This window comes from Perognathus longimembris, chromosome 16, assembly GCF_023159225.1.
Source record: "Perognathus longimembris pacificus isolate PPM17 chromosome 16, ASM2315922v1, whole genome shotgun sequence".
Classification (NCBI taxonomy): domain Eukaryota; kingdom Metazoa; phylum Chordata; class Mammalia; order Rodentia; family Heteromyidae; genus Perognathus; species Perognathus longimembris.
This window is the reverse complement of record NC_063176.1, coordinates 34094916-34112972: the sequence shown is the minus strand read 5'-3', so window position 1 is coordinate 34112972 and position 18057 is coordinate 34094916. Positions and strand designations below refer to the sequence as shown.

Genomic DNA, 18057 nt, shown 5'->3' with positions numbered 1-18057 from the left:
GGAGTAAAACTAGAATATTTTGTGTAGTACAGTATTGTAAAAGGAAACTATTTTGGTTATAGGCCTAGTAACAACAATGGGATCATTTCTACAAAATACAAGAAGAAAAGTGTTGTAATTAATTTATTACTATAGGTCTGGTAAATTGGATGTAACAGGAAGCATATGTAACTAGAAAATATGGGCAAGATGTGGCTTATTTAAAATGAGTGTTTTAAAAGTGAATCAGCTTCTTGTGTAAGATTTCATCCAATTTTCTTCAAACTTCTTTCACAAAATGAAGAAAAGAAATAAAACAGTATCGGAGAGGTTTTAACTAGGTACACTCCTTCAGCAAGGAGGAGAAAATGGGAAGAAGATCCTAGTCACCTCCCTTGACAGATAGAGAATAACTTCCTGTGAAATGTTTGTTTATTCTCCACGGGGCACAGATCCAGTAAACTATTTTAAAATTAGTTTTATGACAAGAACTTCAGATTTCAGTGGTTTTAAATTATAGTATGCATGTGAATCATCAAACTCTCCTGCTATAGTGGAAATACTGTATCAAAATCAATGAGGTGTGGATCTCAGTTCTGAATCTTAAAACAGCTTATGCAGTGGTGCATGGACCACAGTCTGAGAAACCATCATAATAACTTTTCTCTTGTGGGAGAAGATTTACTCTTTGTCATTTCTACTTCCCATTCACAGTTGGCACTGTACTGTTTGAGGTCACATCTCCAGAAATGCTGCCTGTGCCTTCTTCCTTGGAGGACACAGAAATAAGTTGTCTCTGTGAAGAATGGGTATATATCAGATACAGAATCTATTGGCTACATTACGATCTTGGATTTCCCAGTCTCAAGAGCTGTGAGGAATATATTTTGATGTTTAAACCACCCAGTCTATGGTATTTTGTTACAGAAGTCCAAGTAGATGAAGACAAATCACTTATGGCAGAAATATGAAAAACTAAAGCAAAGCAAAACAAAACAAAAACAAAACATAGAAAGAGGAATTTGCTTATGGACTCATACAAATAAACTATGAGGATTGTGGCAAGGATAGAGACAAATATGGAAAGTCAAGACCTTTTCTCTTTCTTGCTTCTGCTTACTTATTTCTTTCCACCTAAGCAGGTGGTGAAAGCATTTTGTGTGCCAACTTTGGTGCTTGTACTCTTACTACTTTGGAAGCAGAAAGAGGCTTTCCCCTGTTCATTTTTAACTGAAAAAGTGGCAGCAGCATACAGATTTGGATTGTAAATTGGCCTTTCCATTAAATCTAGAGGGTTTAAACTGAATGACACTGTCTTTGCCTCAGGAAGTGGTAAAGATTGAGTGCTGGGGTTGGAGAAGATGAGCTGATGACAGCTTGCATCTCAATAAGGAGCTTGGGAGAGGCTGCTTAGTTGTGATGGGGCTTGGTTTGGATTCTTCCATCTAGATTAGGTGAGTAACAGAGGAAAATGTGTTCCAGGCATAACAACTACATGAGGAAAATCAGAGGCACGAAGCACATGAACTGCTTTGGAAAAATCACAGCAGTTTTGTGTATCTGAAGAATTTTCCATGAAGAACTTAATAAATATTAGATCATAGACTTGAATAAATACTAGTTGAATAAATAATGAATGTATAGAGGGGAAGGCTATGAAAAGTAAGGCAAGAGCCACATCAAAAAGACTTCCTGGGTAACTATTTTGACTTCTGTCATTAAAGCTATAGGGAGCAAATATTTTATTATGTCAAGGAATTACATGACTAGTGTTTTTCTTTTAAAACACACACAAACACACACACACACACTTTTTATGAGAACTCTGGAGAATAGACTAAGTAAAGCCTCTCTTGAAGGGAGGGAGAAATTAAGACTTGTTCTCCAATTAAATTGTGAAGATCTGAGTTAGGGTTATAGAATTTGGGGTCTCAGAAGTTGAAACATAGAATTTAGAATTGACAACAGTACTTGATTTAAAGAACATAAGGGATCATCCTCATTTCAATGCTAGTTTCATACATTCTCAGTTTAATATATAGAGAGTAGGTTCAAGGGAAGGTATTCCATAGATAGCTGGGCTTTGGGTGTGAATTGTAGGGGAAATGTCTGAGCTAAATAAATACATTGGGATGTTCATCAGCTGTTGAAAGTTTGGAAGAGAAGAAGGCAGCCAGTTGACCCAGCTGCAGGCAAAAGGGAGCGATTAATGGAAAGAGTGAGTATTACTGAATGTGAAGAAGGAACAGCCAGATACATAGGAGACTTCCTATGAAAGAAGGATGAAATGTACACCAATGGAAAATGTTTTATGATTTTGTGACCTTGAAAATGTTGGCAGTTTTCCTGAGATTCACTTGCGTGGTCAATGAGAAGAGGAATGATAATGTTTTCTGCATAGGACAATAAACCCACTATGTGTTAACAGATTTATTACATGTAGATTTTGACCTAATGTTGCCCCAAATTAAATGTAAACAATCAGAAGAAATTGCAAAACCAAAAAAATTAAATTACTGCAAATGAAGATCTCAGTCTGTCATCATCAGTTGTATTTAAATTATTATGTGATCTGGTGATGAACCAAATGGTACCCTCAAACAAGGTAAAGTTAATAGGCTTGATTTATATGGAAAATTTAGATTTGTAGGAAGGTAGCATGTTGGTTAGCAGAAGTTGGGTATTATGTGTTATGAGAAAGTGTTATGAGAACAATGAATCAAGCATCTACAATACAAGGCTGAATTCTATGCATCTTGAAAACACATTTATTTTCCCTAATGAGGGTCTTTTGAGAACCATGTGCCCATAGATTCTAAGGATCTGAGTCTTACCATTTTAATGATAATAAACACAGTCATTTTTTTTTAGGAATATAAGATTTATACAGCCATTTTTTTCATTCTCCAGAGTTGATTGGGTTACTAATAAACTGTTTATAATAAAACCTATCACTATTGAGACTTACGATTTCATTCAAAATTTAGATGGCTTTCCTAATTGCTGAATCTCCAAAATCTAATAACGAGCTAACAAACCAGATAGATTTGGATGAAGACCGTTTCCAGAAATAATTGCTTTCTTCTTTCTGATAATGATATAATGATCAATCTTGTTTAGAAACACCTGCATTCATTTCTCATTTTAATCACAATAAACATAAGCATTAAACTTCATTTATAGAATTATATAATCCTTCTCAAATGGTGTATCAAAGACTTGAAAAGTTGTCACTTTTAATGTTTTGAGCATTATTCTGCCCATCTGCTTCTGTAGCCTCCATGTGCCTCACATTTAGGTACTTTTAATTAAAACAACCTAATTTGGAGACATTTAAGAAAAGAGGGAAAGGAAACATTTTCTTACTTTTGAAATCTTCTGGCTATTCATTCTCTTTGAAGCTGAGATGAAAAATTATCTAGATATCATTGTGGAGCAGATAGACAATTTCAGCCTCTGGCTGTGTCCAGAAATTTCAAACACTTTCATTAATGTTTTTCTTCTCTGGTGACACACAGTACCACCTTCATTTGATCATGTTTAGTATCTGACTGTTCTAGCAATGTCTAATGCTTCTTTGACAATTGGGAGGCAAAGCATATCACAAAGTAAGAGGTAGAAAAAGAAAAGGACAAAAGAGAGAGAAAATACACTTGATTGATTAGGCAAATTATCTCCTCTTCTTTAATATATGTGCTCCTTAAAAAAGATACCTGTTCTTATTTCTTAAGTAAAATGTAACGAAAACTTCTCCTCAGGATTTTGGAAGAAGATTGTGTATTTAAAATTGCCCTTAAATTGTGCTCATTAAATATACAAATAAATAAAAGGATGAAAATATAGAAAAATAGCCGGAAGTTTTAGTGTATTTCTGACCTTGTCATATTTTGCTTGAGTTTTACTTGATAAATATGGTAAAGGACCTTAAAATCTCTCTCTGTCTCTCTGTCTCTCTGTCTCTGTCTCTGTGTGTGTGTGTGTGTGTGTGTGTGTGTGTGTGTGTGTGTGTATGTGTGTGGAAAGCTGCTGAATAGTTGCTATCTAGCCTCCTCAAAAGTTGTCAAAGGATCTAAAGATGTAACTACACTAGGGATCTCAAGAGGGGCAAATGCCCTGGACTGTTTGATAAACACAATGTAATCACAAAGGTCCCTATGAAATGAATTTGGAGCAGTGTGTTTTGAAGGTGGAAGCAGGGACCATGGCTTAAGGAATACAGTAATTGCTGGAAACTGTGAAAGACAACGGAACCAATCCTGCTGAAGACTTGGAGGCAGTGTGGTCTTGATGTTAATATAGTAACAATGCTTATCTAACTTAAAAGGTTAAAGGACTCATGACCCATAAAACACAAATGTTAAGTCCTTCCATTGTTCTCCAATATTCCCATAAATGTTCTCCAACAGTTATTTAACTGTTCACAGTACTAAGACTAAGGAAGAGCATATTTAAGCAAGGTTGGGGCAGTGTATTCAGAGGAACCCAGGAGTTAAACTTAAACTCAAGGAGGAAACAAGAATGAAGGATATGCCTGAGGTTGACAAAAATTTCAACCTCTGAATTTTCATTGCCTTTGTTGCTTTCTCTTCTCAGCCTCTTCTGGGAATTCTACAGAGGCTGAGATCAGTTCTTTTCATCTGGAACTTTTGAAAACATCAGGATGAAATGAGATAGAAGTATTTCAGTCCCTAAAAGAGATTCTCAGCACATTCAAATCTACTAAAAGAAATTGATCATATTTAGTGGATTATTCAGGCATTTTCCTTGTTGGAGAAAACTGAAGACAATTTCTTCTTTCGTTGTTTGGTATTTATTCATAATATTTATATGGGAAAGGGAGTAGAGAAGGAAGGACATCTTTTCTTTTAAGAGGGAACAGCAGCATTTTATAGAGTAAGAAGGTGAAGGGCCTTATAAAAATTCTCACCTCAGGGTTATCTAACTACTCGTGATGACATTGTACAGTGTTTTAGGACGCTTTCTTCTGGACTTGTCATTTAACTGTTTCAAAAAAGGGGGAGAAACGTTTTAAACAAACCTCCATTTGTTTATACAAATCTCTTGATCCACTTGCTGCCTGATTATGTACCATTTAAAAATCATTACTTTGGGATTCCTCTTGAATAGAGTGAATTGTGCATTCACAATAAATATTTGTAACTTTGTCTATAGAAACCAAAGTATTCCTCTTGGAAGACAGATTCTTTTGCAGGAACATAGTTTCCAGGAAAATTTCTGAAGTAAAATTGAGTTCTTCTTTCCCTAGCCATTGACTTTTAGCAATGACTGGTGTGTTTGTAAAGTTGTGCAATTAGCCACATGTTTCAGGTTCATTTTATGTATGAGTTTACAGCTCCTTCGTGGGTTAGATGATAACTATTTGCATATTAGAAAAGAGAAAAGCTCGTGCTAGAAAAGTAAACTGAGATTCTCAAATTCAAATAGCTGTTAGAGGTCTTCACAGAAATAGAGCCTGCATATGTATGTATGTATGTATGTATGTATGTATGTATGTATGTATGTATGTACGTACATATGTGTGTTGAATCCTAAAAGTCAGAATCTGTATCTACCAAGATATTTATTATATGATATTGTGTCACAGGACTGTACAGATGAAAAAGTCCCATTATTTCAAGTTTGCAAGCTGGAAACTGTAGAAAAGCAATGAGTGTAGTTAGAATGCATGACAGCTAGAGAACGAAACGTTATCAATTCATATCTAAGTCCAAAGACCTGAGAACCAGAAACACTGAGATAAGGAGAATATGTGTGTGTTAGTTCCAGTCAGAATGAATCCTCTGCCTTTCTGTTCTTTTCAGGGCCTCTTAAGATGGCCTGGTGCTCACTTATACTGGGGTAGGCCATGTACTTTCTAGTGCAAATGAGTGCTAATCACTTCCAGAAATATCCTCACAAACAAACCCAAGGCAGGTCTAGTGGGTATGAAAGCTTCTAAGTGTCTTTAGGTGAGCAAGAGAACTACATGCTGAGGACACAGGTTGGCTGTTAGTAATCCCTTAGTTTTATGTTTTGGCCATTTTTATCCCTGTCCAACATATTTGTCTTTGCTGAGGGCTAGCATAATGTTCCAGACTTCCTAATATTCATGTTTTAAAGAAGCATTCATTTATTTTTATTATCTTTAATTAGTTGTACTAAGGAGTTTAAATGCAACATGTCAATTTGTGTATAAAACACATATGGATCAATGTTACATTCTTCCCCCCACCTCAAGCCCACCTAACTCCTCTATTTATTTACCTGATTTCATTTTCACATATGTGACTGAATATTATGACTGATTACCCATCCTTCCTCTCTCCATTGGTCTGTCCCCTCCTTGAACTTTACTGCCCACTCCAACTCAGCTTCCTGGTATTCGTTATGTTAAACTGTCAGTTGTTTGAAAGAGTTACATCATCCAAGTCCTTCCCTGCATAGATCATACTTTAGTTGATATATTTGTGTGTGGATGCATAAGGCCTTTGGATGGAGGAAGCAGCCTGCCTTTAGTACTCTCTGGGTTTCCCTGAGATCCAGCATGCTGCCCCCTCCAGTGGCTTCTCTGTGCCATCTTGGTGGCTTCCATCCATCACACCATTCCCATGGAAACCTTCAGGGAGGGAGAAGGGGGACAGTGAGCCACACAGATGCTATTTTTAGATTTCTAGCCAGATGCTGTGACAAATCTGCTGAGAGAAAGAAAATGAAGCAATCGCAGAAGAGGATTTTTATTCCCCAAAGACCATGTCATCTAAAACTGGAAAAGATGTTGACAAGTCACCCAATATACCCAGCTTTAACTCTCGGAATATATACTTCTACATTACACCATTTTTTTTGGTAAGATCTTTTTATAAAGACACCGTTTAATTGAATAACCCTTTTCTAATACATACATTTTTTTCTACCTGAAATTTGCCCCATATTCAATTTCAGATATCGGAACAAGAGGCTTGGCAGTGAGGCTGGGTATCATTGCTCAGCAGACTGCTCAATCTTGGCAGGCCATCCATTTGTTTAGACTCCGTTGCTAGGTTTGGGGCAGTTGCTAGGTTTGGGCAGTGCACATCTTATGCAACTGTGTGCTCTGGTGCTTCTATCTTTCATCTCTTTTGCACTCTGTCTGGAGTGAGTGCAACCCCTGGCATCCTCCTTAAAAAGCTTTAGGAATCTCTCATTGATCTTTTATTAATGGCTCTAGATCTTCAAAATGGTTATGAAATAGAACAGGATCTCAATCCTGAATTCCTGTAGAGAGTAGTTAGGTAGCATTTTATGTGTCCCTCTTTGAGTTTCAAGAAATAATCTTTGAAGTGTTTCAATCATGCCATCTTCCTCCCATCTCAAGATAGTTGCCTTGTGTGCAGTATTTTTCTTCATGCTCTCAAGCTAAGGAAATGTCAACTCAAATGTCCAAAAATTCCTCCTTGACTTCTGAGATAAGAATAGAAGACCCTTTACAAAATGGCTTCTAGCAATTTGTATGTTTCCTTCATTGTAATTAAGAGTTCATAATTTTATATTTTATGTAATTTGCAATTTTTTCAATACTTTAAGGCATAAGTGCCATGTCAATAAATAACTGTATTGATTGTCCATTATTATAAAACTATTGCCTAGTAATGTGTTTGGAAAATAAATTATTTTAGGTAGACTTGCTACCATTTGGGTCAAAACTCAGCCTGCAAATAAATTATTCTAAGGAGTGAATGAATAGCTAGCAGTTATTTTAGAGAGACATAAACTCAATTTCTTTGCTACATTGACTGAGATTCTAGCAGTTTCACAAAGTATCATGTATACCAAGCCCAATATCCTGTCGCCCAATATCCTGTCATGATTTAAAAACAAAACAAAACACCCAAATGGAAAAACCTTTCCCCATCATAATCAAAGCACTCATAAAAATCCCACAGCTAATCATAACCAATGGGAAAAACCCAAAAAGTTTCCTCCTGATATTTGGTGCATGCAAGGTTGTCCACCCTCATTGTTTACTCTTAACACATCCTTACTATAGAGCAGTAGGTAACAATAGGGGTGAAAACACCTAACCTACAAAGGAAAAATTAAAAATACTCTAGAATGATCAGAAAGTGAACTTTACTCTGCTTCTGCATGATTATGAGTGTGAGGAGAGAGTCTTAGGCCTTCCCTAGAGAGTGTCTTCATCTAAAGCACAGCAATGATCTATATTTTGTCATTAGTTACTCTGATTTCAACTTCAATTTGGCTTTTTATTTGTAAATATTCCACTATGGGAAGTATAGTATTTTCTGCTGATTAACTTAGATAATCCTATCTTTAGAGCCCTCCTCTACTTGTTTTAGTAGCAGTCTTTCCTACTTGGTTTCCTCAGCAAATCTGATAGGTAGGTATTGTAATCCTATTACAGCTGCAAACACTGGCACATGATAATAGCTCATTTGCTTTCCAGAGACTCACAGATGGGCAGGAATAAGTCCTAGACATTCAAAAGCACATGTTCTTCCTACCTTTATGTTAGGAAGTTAGTGCTTTATGTTATCGTGGTATAGTTTGGGTTTGAAATATAAACCAAAGGCCCATGTGTTATAAGCTGGGTCCCTGGAGTGGTATTATTGTGAAGTGGTGATACCTTTAAAAGCTGTGGGAAGCTATAGGAAGGTTCTTAGGTCACTGAGGCATCGCCCTCCAAGGGGATTCCAGACCCTATCCCTTGTTCTTCTTTCCCTTTGCTTCCTGGTCATGCAGGGATTGTTTTTGCTCCTCCACAAAGTTCTCATCATTATGTGCTGTATCACCACAAGGCTAATGCAACAGGGCCAACAAAATCATGGACTGAAACTTGTAACTTTGAGACCAAGCACCATTTTCTCTTCAAGTGTATTCTCTCAGGTATAGTTACAGCATCCGACAGTTAACCCATTCTATATTTGGCCTTCAGATATATTAATATGTGTGCACTTTAGACCAGCTCTGTTAAAACCTACTGAATACAATGTGCTCTTGATTTTAAATGGGCTACTCTCAGTATATAAGATATATAATTGTGTATGTTATACATACCAAGTAAAAATATAAAAAGGAGAAATGGAAAAGAATAAAGAAATGTGCTTCCCTAGAAGATTCAGACAGAAAGTCATGATAATTAGTGGTGCAATGTAAAATGTCTAAAGGATTAATTTCACTTGGACTACTATGTATATAAATATTTGGGAGAAAACAGATGTATACATTTTGGGGCAATGGTTATGCATATTATTAACCAGGATAAATTTTTGTTACAAAGCTAACATTTAAAATTTATGTATCTGTTCTATGTCAATAAAAGCAAATGTACTTAAAAATATTAATCTGCGTGGTCTTCAAGAGAATTTTTAATTAGTTGTAAACGTTTACAAATCAAGCAATCTCAGATTCTCAGCCTCTGTATAAGGCAATCATGTCCAACCACAGTAAGGTCAGATGCCTGCAAACCAGCAGCTGCCTGAAGCTGTGTAACATCTATCCTTTTAAATGCCACTGTCTCTGCCAATTGTTTATTACTCTTAACAGATCCTCACATTCCTGCTAACTACTTGGTCCCTCCAGTCTTCTGGGCTTTCAACTTAACTAACTTGTATGCTATGTTGAGGGAAGAAGAAAATACTAATGCATAGTATTATGGGTTTCAGTATTTAATTTCCTGGAATGGTCTCAAGAAGATAGTGTTTATGCAATTGTGTTGCGATTTTTTTTTAAACAAAGGTGGCTTTATTTTGTTAGTAGCTCTCCATAACAGAGAAAAAAGTACCTGAGAAAGTCAACATTAGGGGAATAAATATTCATTTGGGCTCTGGTTTCAGAGGTTTCTGTCCATGGTAAATGGGTCCTGTCACTTTGGGCCCGCAACAATACAGCATATCATTTAAAGCATGAGTGTGTGGTGGGGGAAACTGCTCACCTTATGGAAGCCAGGAAGCAGAGAGGAAGAGAGAGGAGGGGCCAAAGGAAACAATATCATCTTCAAGGGCACATCCCAAACAACCTCACTTCCTCCCACTAGGTACCACTTCCTAAAGATTCTACCAGCTCCCAAGAGCACTACAGATTATCAAAAAAAAAAAAAAACTTCAGCACATAGCTTTTGTGACAAATTTGAAAATCAAGCCATTACACCCTTGGAGACTCATGTATCTCTTGCTTTCGTAACATACAGTGACATTCTGTCCAGCACTTTCAAGATGAAGATAAGCTTTCCTATTGATGTGAGAATCTACTTCCTATGGATCTTTTGTGCACATTAGCAGTGTATAGGCAGACTTTCCAAGCCAAACAGGCCAAAGATACCAGATGTAGCAGGAAAGGTGAGAAATTGTTCTCACCTTGGTTTGTCTTTACCTTGCTTTTGAATGTAGCTTTCATCTATTCTAGTGTCTGATTCCTTGTTATGTTTTAATATCTGTCTTTGACTCCAGCCTAGTCTGTTAGTTTCTATGAATCCCTTTCTGGATTGCCAGTCCTTTCTCCTTGTATTATACCTTCTAATTGCATGTCAGATCACTGTATTTCAGTAGAGAACATGTGCATATACCATACTACTTCAACTCAAACAAACCTATGATATAGAGCCTTGATTCCCAGGAAATTATAGTTCAGAAGACTATAAATTTTGGCAAGTGGATATCTAACAGAATTTTCAACTGGTTAAATGCTAACTTTGAGAATGATGTGGTAATGCTCTATTATCAAATATTCACTTTCCTACCTAGTAGGTTTAAGGGACAGAGACAGCAATCAATCAATGTCTACAAAATGCACAAAAATTTCAGCTATTCATTATTTTATCACATAGCATCCCTTGTAAGATACCACCAATTTAAAAATTATTTTATATATGAAAAGAAAGGAAAGAAGTAAACAATTTCATTTAAATCATATTGATAGTTATTGCTACTTAAATTAGGGGTGCTACAACTTAAAAAGATATGTCTTTTTCCCCCCTTCAGTTGTGGTGCTTGAACTCAGGATTTGAGTGCTGTCCCTAAGCCTCTCTGTTCTCAAGGCTAGTTTTCTACCATTTGAACCACAGTGCTACTTCCGATTTTTTGAGTGGCTAATTGGGTAAGAGTCCCACAGGGACTTTTCTGCCCAGACTGGCTTCCAACTGCAATCCTCAGTTCTCAGCCTCTGGTGTGAGCCACTGGCGCATGGCAAGGCATGTCTTTAAATGGACAGGAAGGGATCATTTATTGCAGGCCTTTAATGTACAAAGATGCCTAATGAAACTTGTTAATAAGAATCTTCTCTTAAAACGGTAAGAGTAAAAGCAAATGTATTTACACTTCAATGTCTTCTCTTCAGCAACCATCAACTGACCTGGAATTTGACCGAGTGGTGATTTATACCACTTGCCTTCGCGTGGTAAGGACAACCTTTGAACGATGTGAACTAGTTAGAAAGATTTTCCAAAACCATCGAGTGAAATTTGAAGAGAAAAACATAGCTCTGAATGGTGAATATGGAAAAGAGTTAGATGAGCGATGCCGACGAGTCTCTGAAGCTCCCTCCCTTCCTGTAGTGTTTATCGATGGCCATTATCTGGGGGTAAGTATGTTGTTAAGCAAAACCTTCTTTTTGCCTCAATTAGTGTCAGGCACCGCTAAACCTGGCTTGGGGTGTAGCTCAGTGGCAGAGCACATGCTTAGCATGTACAGGCACCCCTCCCCCCCAAACACAAAAGAGGAAAAATTCTATTAGGTTATGTAGCAAGGAGTCTTGCAACATAACTACGAAGACACTTGATATCTTTTAGAGCTCAGGGTCAAGGCAACTGAAGCATTGATTTCCATCTCAAACAATGTACTGCTATGGTGCTCATCCCTGCAAAAATAGAGAGAGATAAAAACTAGCATGAAATTGCTTTTATCAAGAGAAATCTGATTGGAAATTGTTCTGTCCTCTTGAGTTTTGCATTATGAAGACTGACATGTCTTCACATGCTTGTCTGGTGTAAACAAGAAAAAAAAAAGGAAATTGGAAGATACACATTTGTGATATTTCTCAATATCCCATTCTTAAACACCTTTTTTACCTACCTGATGAACCTAAGGTACCCTGAAAGGAAATCCATAGGAAGTGGAGCCTGGAGCCAGATTTTATCTACTGACTGTTTAAAATTCCTCTTTGTGTGAGACATAAATTCAGATTTACAAGTAAGCAGAGATAATTCCCAAAGCAGCAACCAAATATGCTTACTTTGCTTCTCTTTGAATAATGCTGTTAGCATAATTGACCCCCATTGATCCAAGGACACACTTTGATAAGAAGCCCATGGAGAGGGCTCTGGAAAAGGGGAGAAGAACAGATCCTGGGGCAGCAGCAGTGCTTGCCTACATAGTCACTAATTACAACAGAAAGAGACTGTCAACCAGCAAGAGGCCACTTTAACCTTGCTTTTTTTTTTTTAATGGTATCTGCTCTTACCTTTAGCTTTGGAGGTAAGTAAGAAAATCCTGCTTGGAAGATGCTTTTATTTGTTTCAGGAAATTTGTGTTCTAGTGTGCTGTCTACAGTCACTGCTGCTAGAGGCAGCCAATCATTCAACAGAAAGATAAAAAGACATGAAGCCACAGATAGAATGAATGCTGTGGCATTCTTGCTTTTAGGCACCATTGGGCCCAGACTATATTTCAAAGCAGTGGAATTTTGCTTTGAAGTATTGATCTTCATTCTAATATGTTTTAGAGTATGCTCCTAGGTTCTGGAAAACTACAATGTTGGCAGTAACTAGGGTAATAATAATAATAGCAACACACTGCATTTGTAGCTTTAGAATGCTGGCAATAATGAGGATAATAAGAGTAATAAGAGTAACACTAAACTGCATTTTTAGCTTTATAGATGTCATCTCATCAGATCCCCCATGTTGCTTTTGAAATCAGCTCTCCTTGGAATGCTGATGAAGAAGCAAACTCTGAACTTCACTGTTTCAGATTTCTGTTCTGATGCTTATCACATGGCTGCTTTGCTTTCCTCATTTGTAAAATGAGAATGACAATAGAGTTTAGCCCTATTTGGTTTCCTGTTTTGCAAAAGTAAACATTTATTCTTTTGCTCCTAGTAAAGTAGCTGTCTGTCTGGCAGGGGCTAGGACTCAAGTAGGTTTGTCTGATATTAAAAACCCTTGCTTCCTTATATTTCACATAGAAGAAAGGGATTTTGGATGTTTTCTGATACAATATTAGCACCTAGATGTGACACAAAGGAAGTTGCTCAAATAAACTTAAGTCTATTATGAGATATTGCTCCCTCACTTTCTTTCCTTCCCTGATCTTTTTCTACAAGGAAAAGATCTGAGAATTTCAACTATACTAGGGAGATCATAACTTCATAATAGTGTGGACATTTGACATTTGAACTTGGGAAACTGTCTGACAATGTAACCTACTGCATCATTTCAATTTCATGAGACTGCACAATTAACATTATTGGAATGCACAAGTCTAAGGCTGGCCCCACCCAATCCACTGCTCCATTGGTAGCTTCTGATCCCATCCATTAGCTGAATGATTTATTTTCTTCCTATTTCTGAGACAATGCAAAAGTCTCTAATCTGCTCTGTGTCTTTCAGAGGGACAGAAGAAGAGAGCTTTAGTCACAATGATAAGGACTATGCTGCTTTCTCAATTTCTTGTTCGCCACAATGGCTTTATTTATACAGCACAGCTCCCTGCTTCTGCGGGCTCAACTAATATTGTACACCTGGAGAGAATCCAGAAAGACTTCTCTTTTTTCTTACAAAGAGAATTACTTCCAAACCTGCAATTCAAAGTGACAAAGAATCCAGAACTTATATAACCAGCTCCCTCTATAACTACAGTAGTCTTATTGTGAAGTTTTCAAACTTGGTTGTCAGTGGAATACATTGCTGGCACCCCACAGCTTTCCTCTGTGCAATTCATGAATCTGAAATGGAAGGATGCCCTCTGCTGGGTTTTGGCATGTGGTGAAGCATTACTTTTAGGGAGGAAAATTAAGCTAATGTTGGTAGCTTCCCCAACCATCTGTGAGTGTTTTAAACAGGTACATGAAACCATCCCATTTAGTTTAAATAACAGTAAAGATGGACGATGTGTGAACCATCAATATAATACAAACACTAAGGAAAGAGGGAGATGTAGGAATAGTCAGAGAATGAGGTGGAGGGACAGAGTTAGACAGAGAGACATCTGGAGGCAGATGGTGGGAGGTAGTGAGATGGGACAGGAAGACCAGGAGAGCATTGTGTGGCTCTAGGAGGTCCCGCCAACATTGCCACATAACCCAGGAGGGTGGTGCCACGGGAACAGAGTCAGCTTCCCTTTTCCAGTGGGAGGTAACGAGTTTAATGGGCAAAAACAGAATTGAGGAGGAAACTATATTTCTTTACCTGACTCCCTTCCCTGATCAAACTGAAATCTGAAAATGGAAGCAAAGGGAAGTCAAGAGGAAGAAATTTCTTTAGTACTGTCCTGGAAGGCTCCATCGAGAGGAGCAGAGCAAATTCATCTCAGAATTGTCACAGGACAATTGTCCTGTTGTTTTGGCATCAGCAAATTGTCCCACAAAAAGAATATGTTCAACAATTTGGATATAAATCATTTCACAAATTTCAGTAGGAAATAGGTTTGGAATATATTGATATTATTCTTTCTGGATGGACCGTAAAATTATACAAAGTAAATCCATAAAACTCACATGGAAACGTAACTATAAAACATAGAATGAGGGTTGGCAGAGTGGCTCAAGTGTTAGAGCTGCAGCCTAGCAAGTAGGCTTGGAGTTCAACCCCTCATACTACCAAAACAAACAAATACATAAACCATGAAAGAAGTGGGGTTTTGTTTAACAGAGAGAGACACAGGTCTCTAGCAAAATCTATTAAACTAGCTTATATTGAGGGATCATTGCTTGATGGTACTTAAAATCTCTCTTATTCTATTTAAGAATGAAGGTGTTCGAGACATGATGTTATGCTTGCAATTCCATCTGTGCAGGAGACATGCATAGATGGATCATGGCCAAAGTCAGGTCCTCACAAAAATTCAAGACCCTATCAGAAAAAAAACAAACAGAAACAAACAAAAACAGAAAGAGGTTTGGAATGTACATGCAGGAGGAGGGTACCCATCTAGCAAGGGTGAGGCCCTGAGTTCAAATCAGTGCCCCAAAAGCCCCCCAAACAAAGAAAACAATTATTGCGAGTAGCCAGTTGACAGCTAGACATACAGACTTCAGGAACAGTTCTAAGGATGACTCATAAAACTTAGCAGAAATGGGCCCCCAAGGAAGCTTCTGCCATAATAAAAAAAGCATTCTACTGCAGCTCATTGCCTTTGTTGTATTTGCACCAGTAAAGAGCATTTGTTCATTGCTTTTCTTTCTATTTAACTCTAGCTTGAAGTATAGTTTCTAGGACAGGCATTTGAAACATATTTGCTAAGGAAGTAACAAGCTTAACAGTGAAGAAGTTTGGGAAGTAATTTTCATTTTTTTCTCATGTACAATAAGACATTCTAGAAGAAAATTGGATTGGTTCCTAAGTGAGCTAAATCACAAAACTACCAGAATGTGCTATTTTTATTTACTGTTTTCTTTTAAAACTAACGTATTCATTTTCCCCCTTGTGCTGGCATATGCTTGTACTGTCAGCCCTCAGGAGGCTGTAACAGGAAGGTTACTTGAGCCCAAGAGGTCAGCATAGACAATATAGCAAGAGTATACTCCAAATAAAATAAAATACAGCCAAATGAAGGTATGTAATTCCATGAATTTGTGTGTGTGTGTGTGTGTGTGTGTGTGTGTGTGTGTGTGTGTGTGTGTAGGTCATGGGCCTAGAACTCAAGGGCCTAGGCACTATTCCTGAGCTTTATTTGCTTTACCGCTTTGAGCTACAGCTCTACTTCCAATTCAATGAATTTTGACAGATATGTATACTCATGAATAATCCAATACAGTCAGCATGGCCATGTATCACATACTGATGTTTTCTGGTTAGTGAAGGGAACAATCACCATGGTGGTCCCATAAGATTATTATAAGACTGGAAATTTTCTATTGCCTAGCAACACTATAGCATCTTCTGCAATGAGCTACCCACCTGTTTGTGGCGAGGCCACTGTGAACAAAGTACTGCCCTGTGAAAAATACAGCAGGTAGATCATACATAATACAATAGGTGATGATAAACAATTACATTATTTGTTTAGATATTTACTATAGAATATTTTCTATCATTGTTTCAGAATGTATACCTTTTAATTATATTTTAAAAAGTGTCAGCTGGGGGGAGGGAGGGGGGCATGAGGGACAAGGTAACAAACAGTACAAGAAATGTATCCAATGCCTAACGTATGAAACTGTAACCTCTCTGTACATCAGTTTGATAATAAAAATTTGAAAAAAAAAATAAAACAGAAAGAAAAAAAAAGTGTCAGCTGGGTGCTGGTGGCCCATGCCTTTAATCCAAACTACTCAGGAGGCTGAGATATGAGGATCTTGGTTTGAAGACAGACTGGGAAGGAAAGTCTGTGAGCCTCTTATCTCCAATTAATCACTCAAAAAAACTGAAGTGGAGCTGTGGCTCAAATTGATAGAGTGCTAGAATTGAGCAAAAAGAGCTCAGGGGCAGTGTCCAGGCCCTGAGGTCAAGTCCATGACCAACAAGAAAAGTGTCAATTATCAAACAAGTTAAGGACGTTCTTCAGCAGGAATTCCACTGTTACCCTAAATGATGAAGGTGGCAGGAATCATGGCCCTAGAGTTCTGGTGAGACAAGATGTGGGGGTGTAGACAATGATCTTAATGACTCTGTGGAGATCTAGTCTAATATGTTTGTGTCTCAGCATTTAAAGAAAAGGTTTAAAAAGTTTAAAGAAGGAAAAATTGCAAAGAAGCTTAAAGAATAAGGATATAAAGCAAGAACATGTCTTTAAACAGCTGTACAGTGTGCTATATTTTACAGTTGTTATTACAAAAGAGTCAAAAAGTTTAAACAGATTAAGAAGTTTATATAGGATGGAAGTGCAGTGAGTTAAGGTAGCTGACCACTGAAGAAATACTTTTGACTTGATTTTTATGAATTGGTGAGTGTTTTGTAAGACTGTAGTCACAGTTAGTGAGGTCCCTGGCCTTTCCATCCTCTCTCACTCTCCACTCACTCTCGGACACACTCAGAACATCTTCTAGTCTTACATACTCCAGCCATTGTAAATGTGCATGATACTTGACTATTGGGTGGTTTGTCTTTGAAAATTCAGTGCATCTAAATGAGTGCACCAAATCCTCTGAAAGTAAGTTCATATGCAATCATTTTGTTCCTTTAGCAATTCCAGAGCATCACCATCAGCATCCTGAGATACACTTGGACAGCTCACCATATCTTCACCTTCCACTTGACTTCACAGATTTGTTTCACTGTCTCCTTTTTTCTTAAGCATAATTCTCATGGAAGAAATAAAGGAGCTGTGGATATAATTTATCTCATATTCTTGGGATCCAGATAATATGATGACTTAAAAAAGTCATTCAACAGAAATCTTTGGAAATCTGCTTATGCACAATGGTCACTTCTAAAACTTAGTGTCAGTTGAAAAAGAACTTTTAAGGCAGGGAGACATAGGTATTTCCTCAATTATAGACTAAGGATCAACTTTATCTCCATAGTTTCATTAGTTTATATTGTCTTTTATCATTCACAAATTTAAATCCATTGTCATTTTAGTCTGATACTTTGACGATCTTAGTTTTGCCTGCTATAATTCTCTGTGTAGGTCAGCAATCATTGAGTGTCTGATTATTATTAGTAGTGGTAATAATAGTAGTAGTAGTAATTACAGGGGTTTCAACTCAGGACCTCTTTCTTGATAGGCTGATATGAAACAGTTAGCTGAGCCACAATTCTAGTGCTATTTTTCACTGGTTATTTGTTTATTTAATTTATGCATAGTATAGTTATAGGGTCTTGTTTTCTACTTGGGTCTATTTCTGGCCTCCCAGAGTGTCACAGACTTTGCTGCCTGGTCACTTTGCTAACATAGCTTGGGGTAATATGTGTGTGCCACTGCATTC

At 37.4% G+C, this 18057-nt stretch overlaps 1 protein-coding gene across 1 annotated transcript in view; it reads left to right on the top strand.

The window, feature by feature from the left end:
• Positions 1 to 18057, top strand: part of Grxcr1 (glutaredoxin and cysteine rich domain containing 1) — a 100540-nt gene that overhangs the window by 57660 nt on the left and 24823 nt on the right. The window contains exon 2 of the mRNA XM_048364360.1: positions 11311 to 11553. Within this exon, the coding sequence (XP_048220317.1) occupies positions 11311 to 11553 (243 nt within the window). The remainder of the gene's footprint in view (positions 1 to 11310; positions 11554 to 18057) is intronic.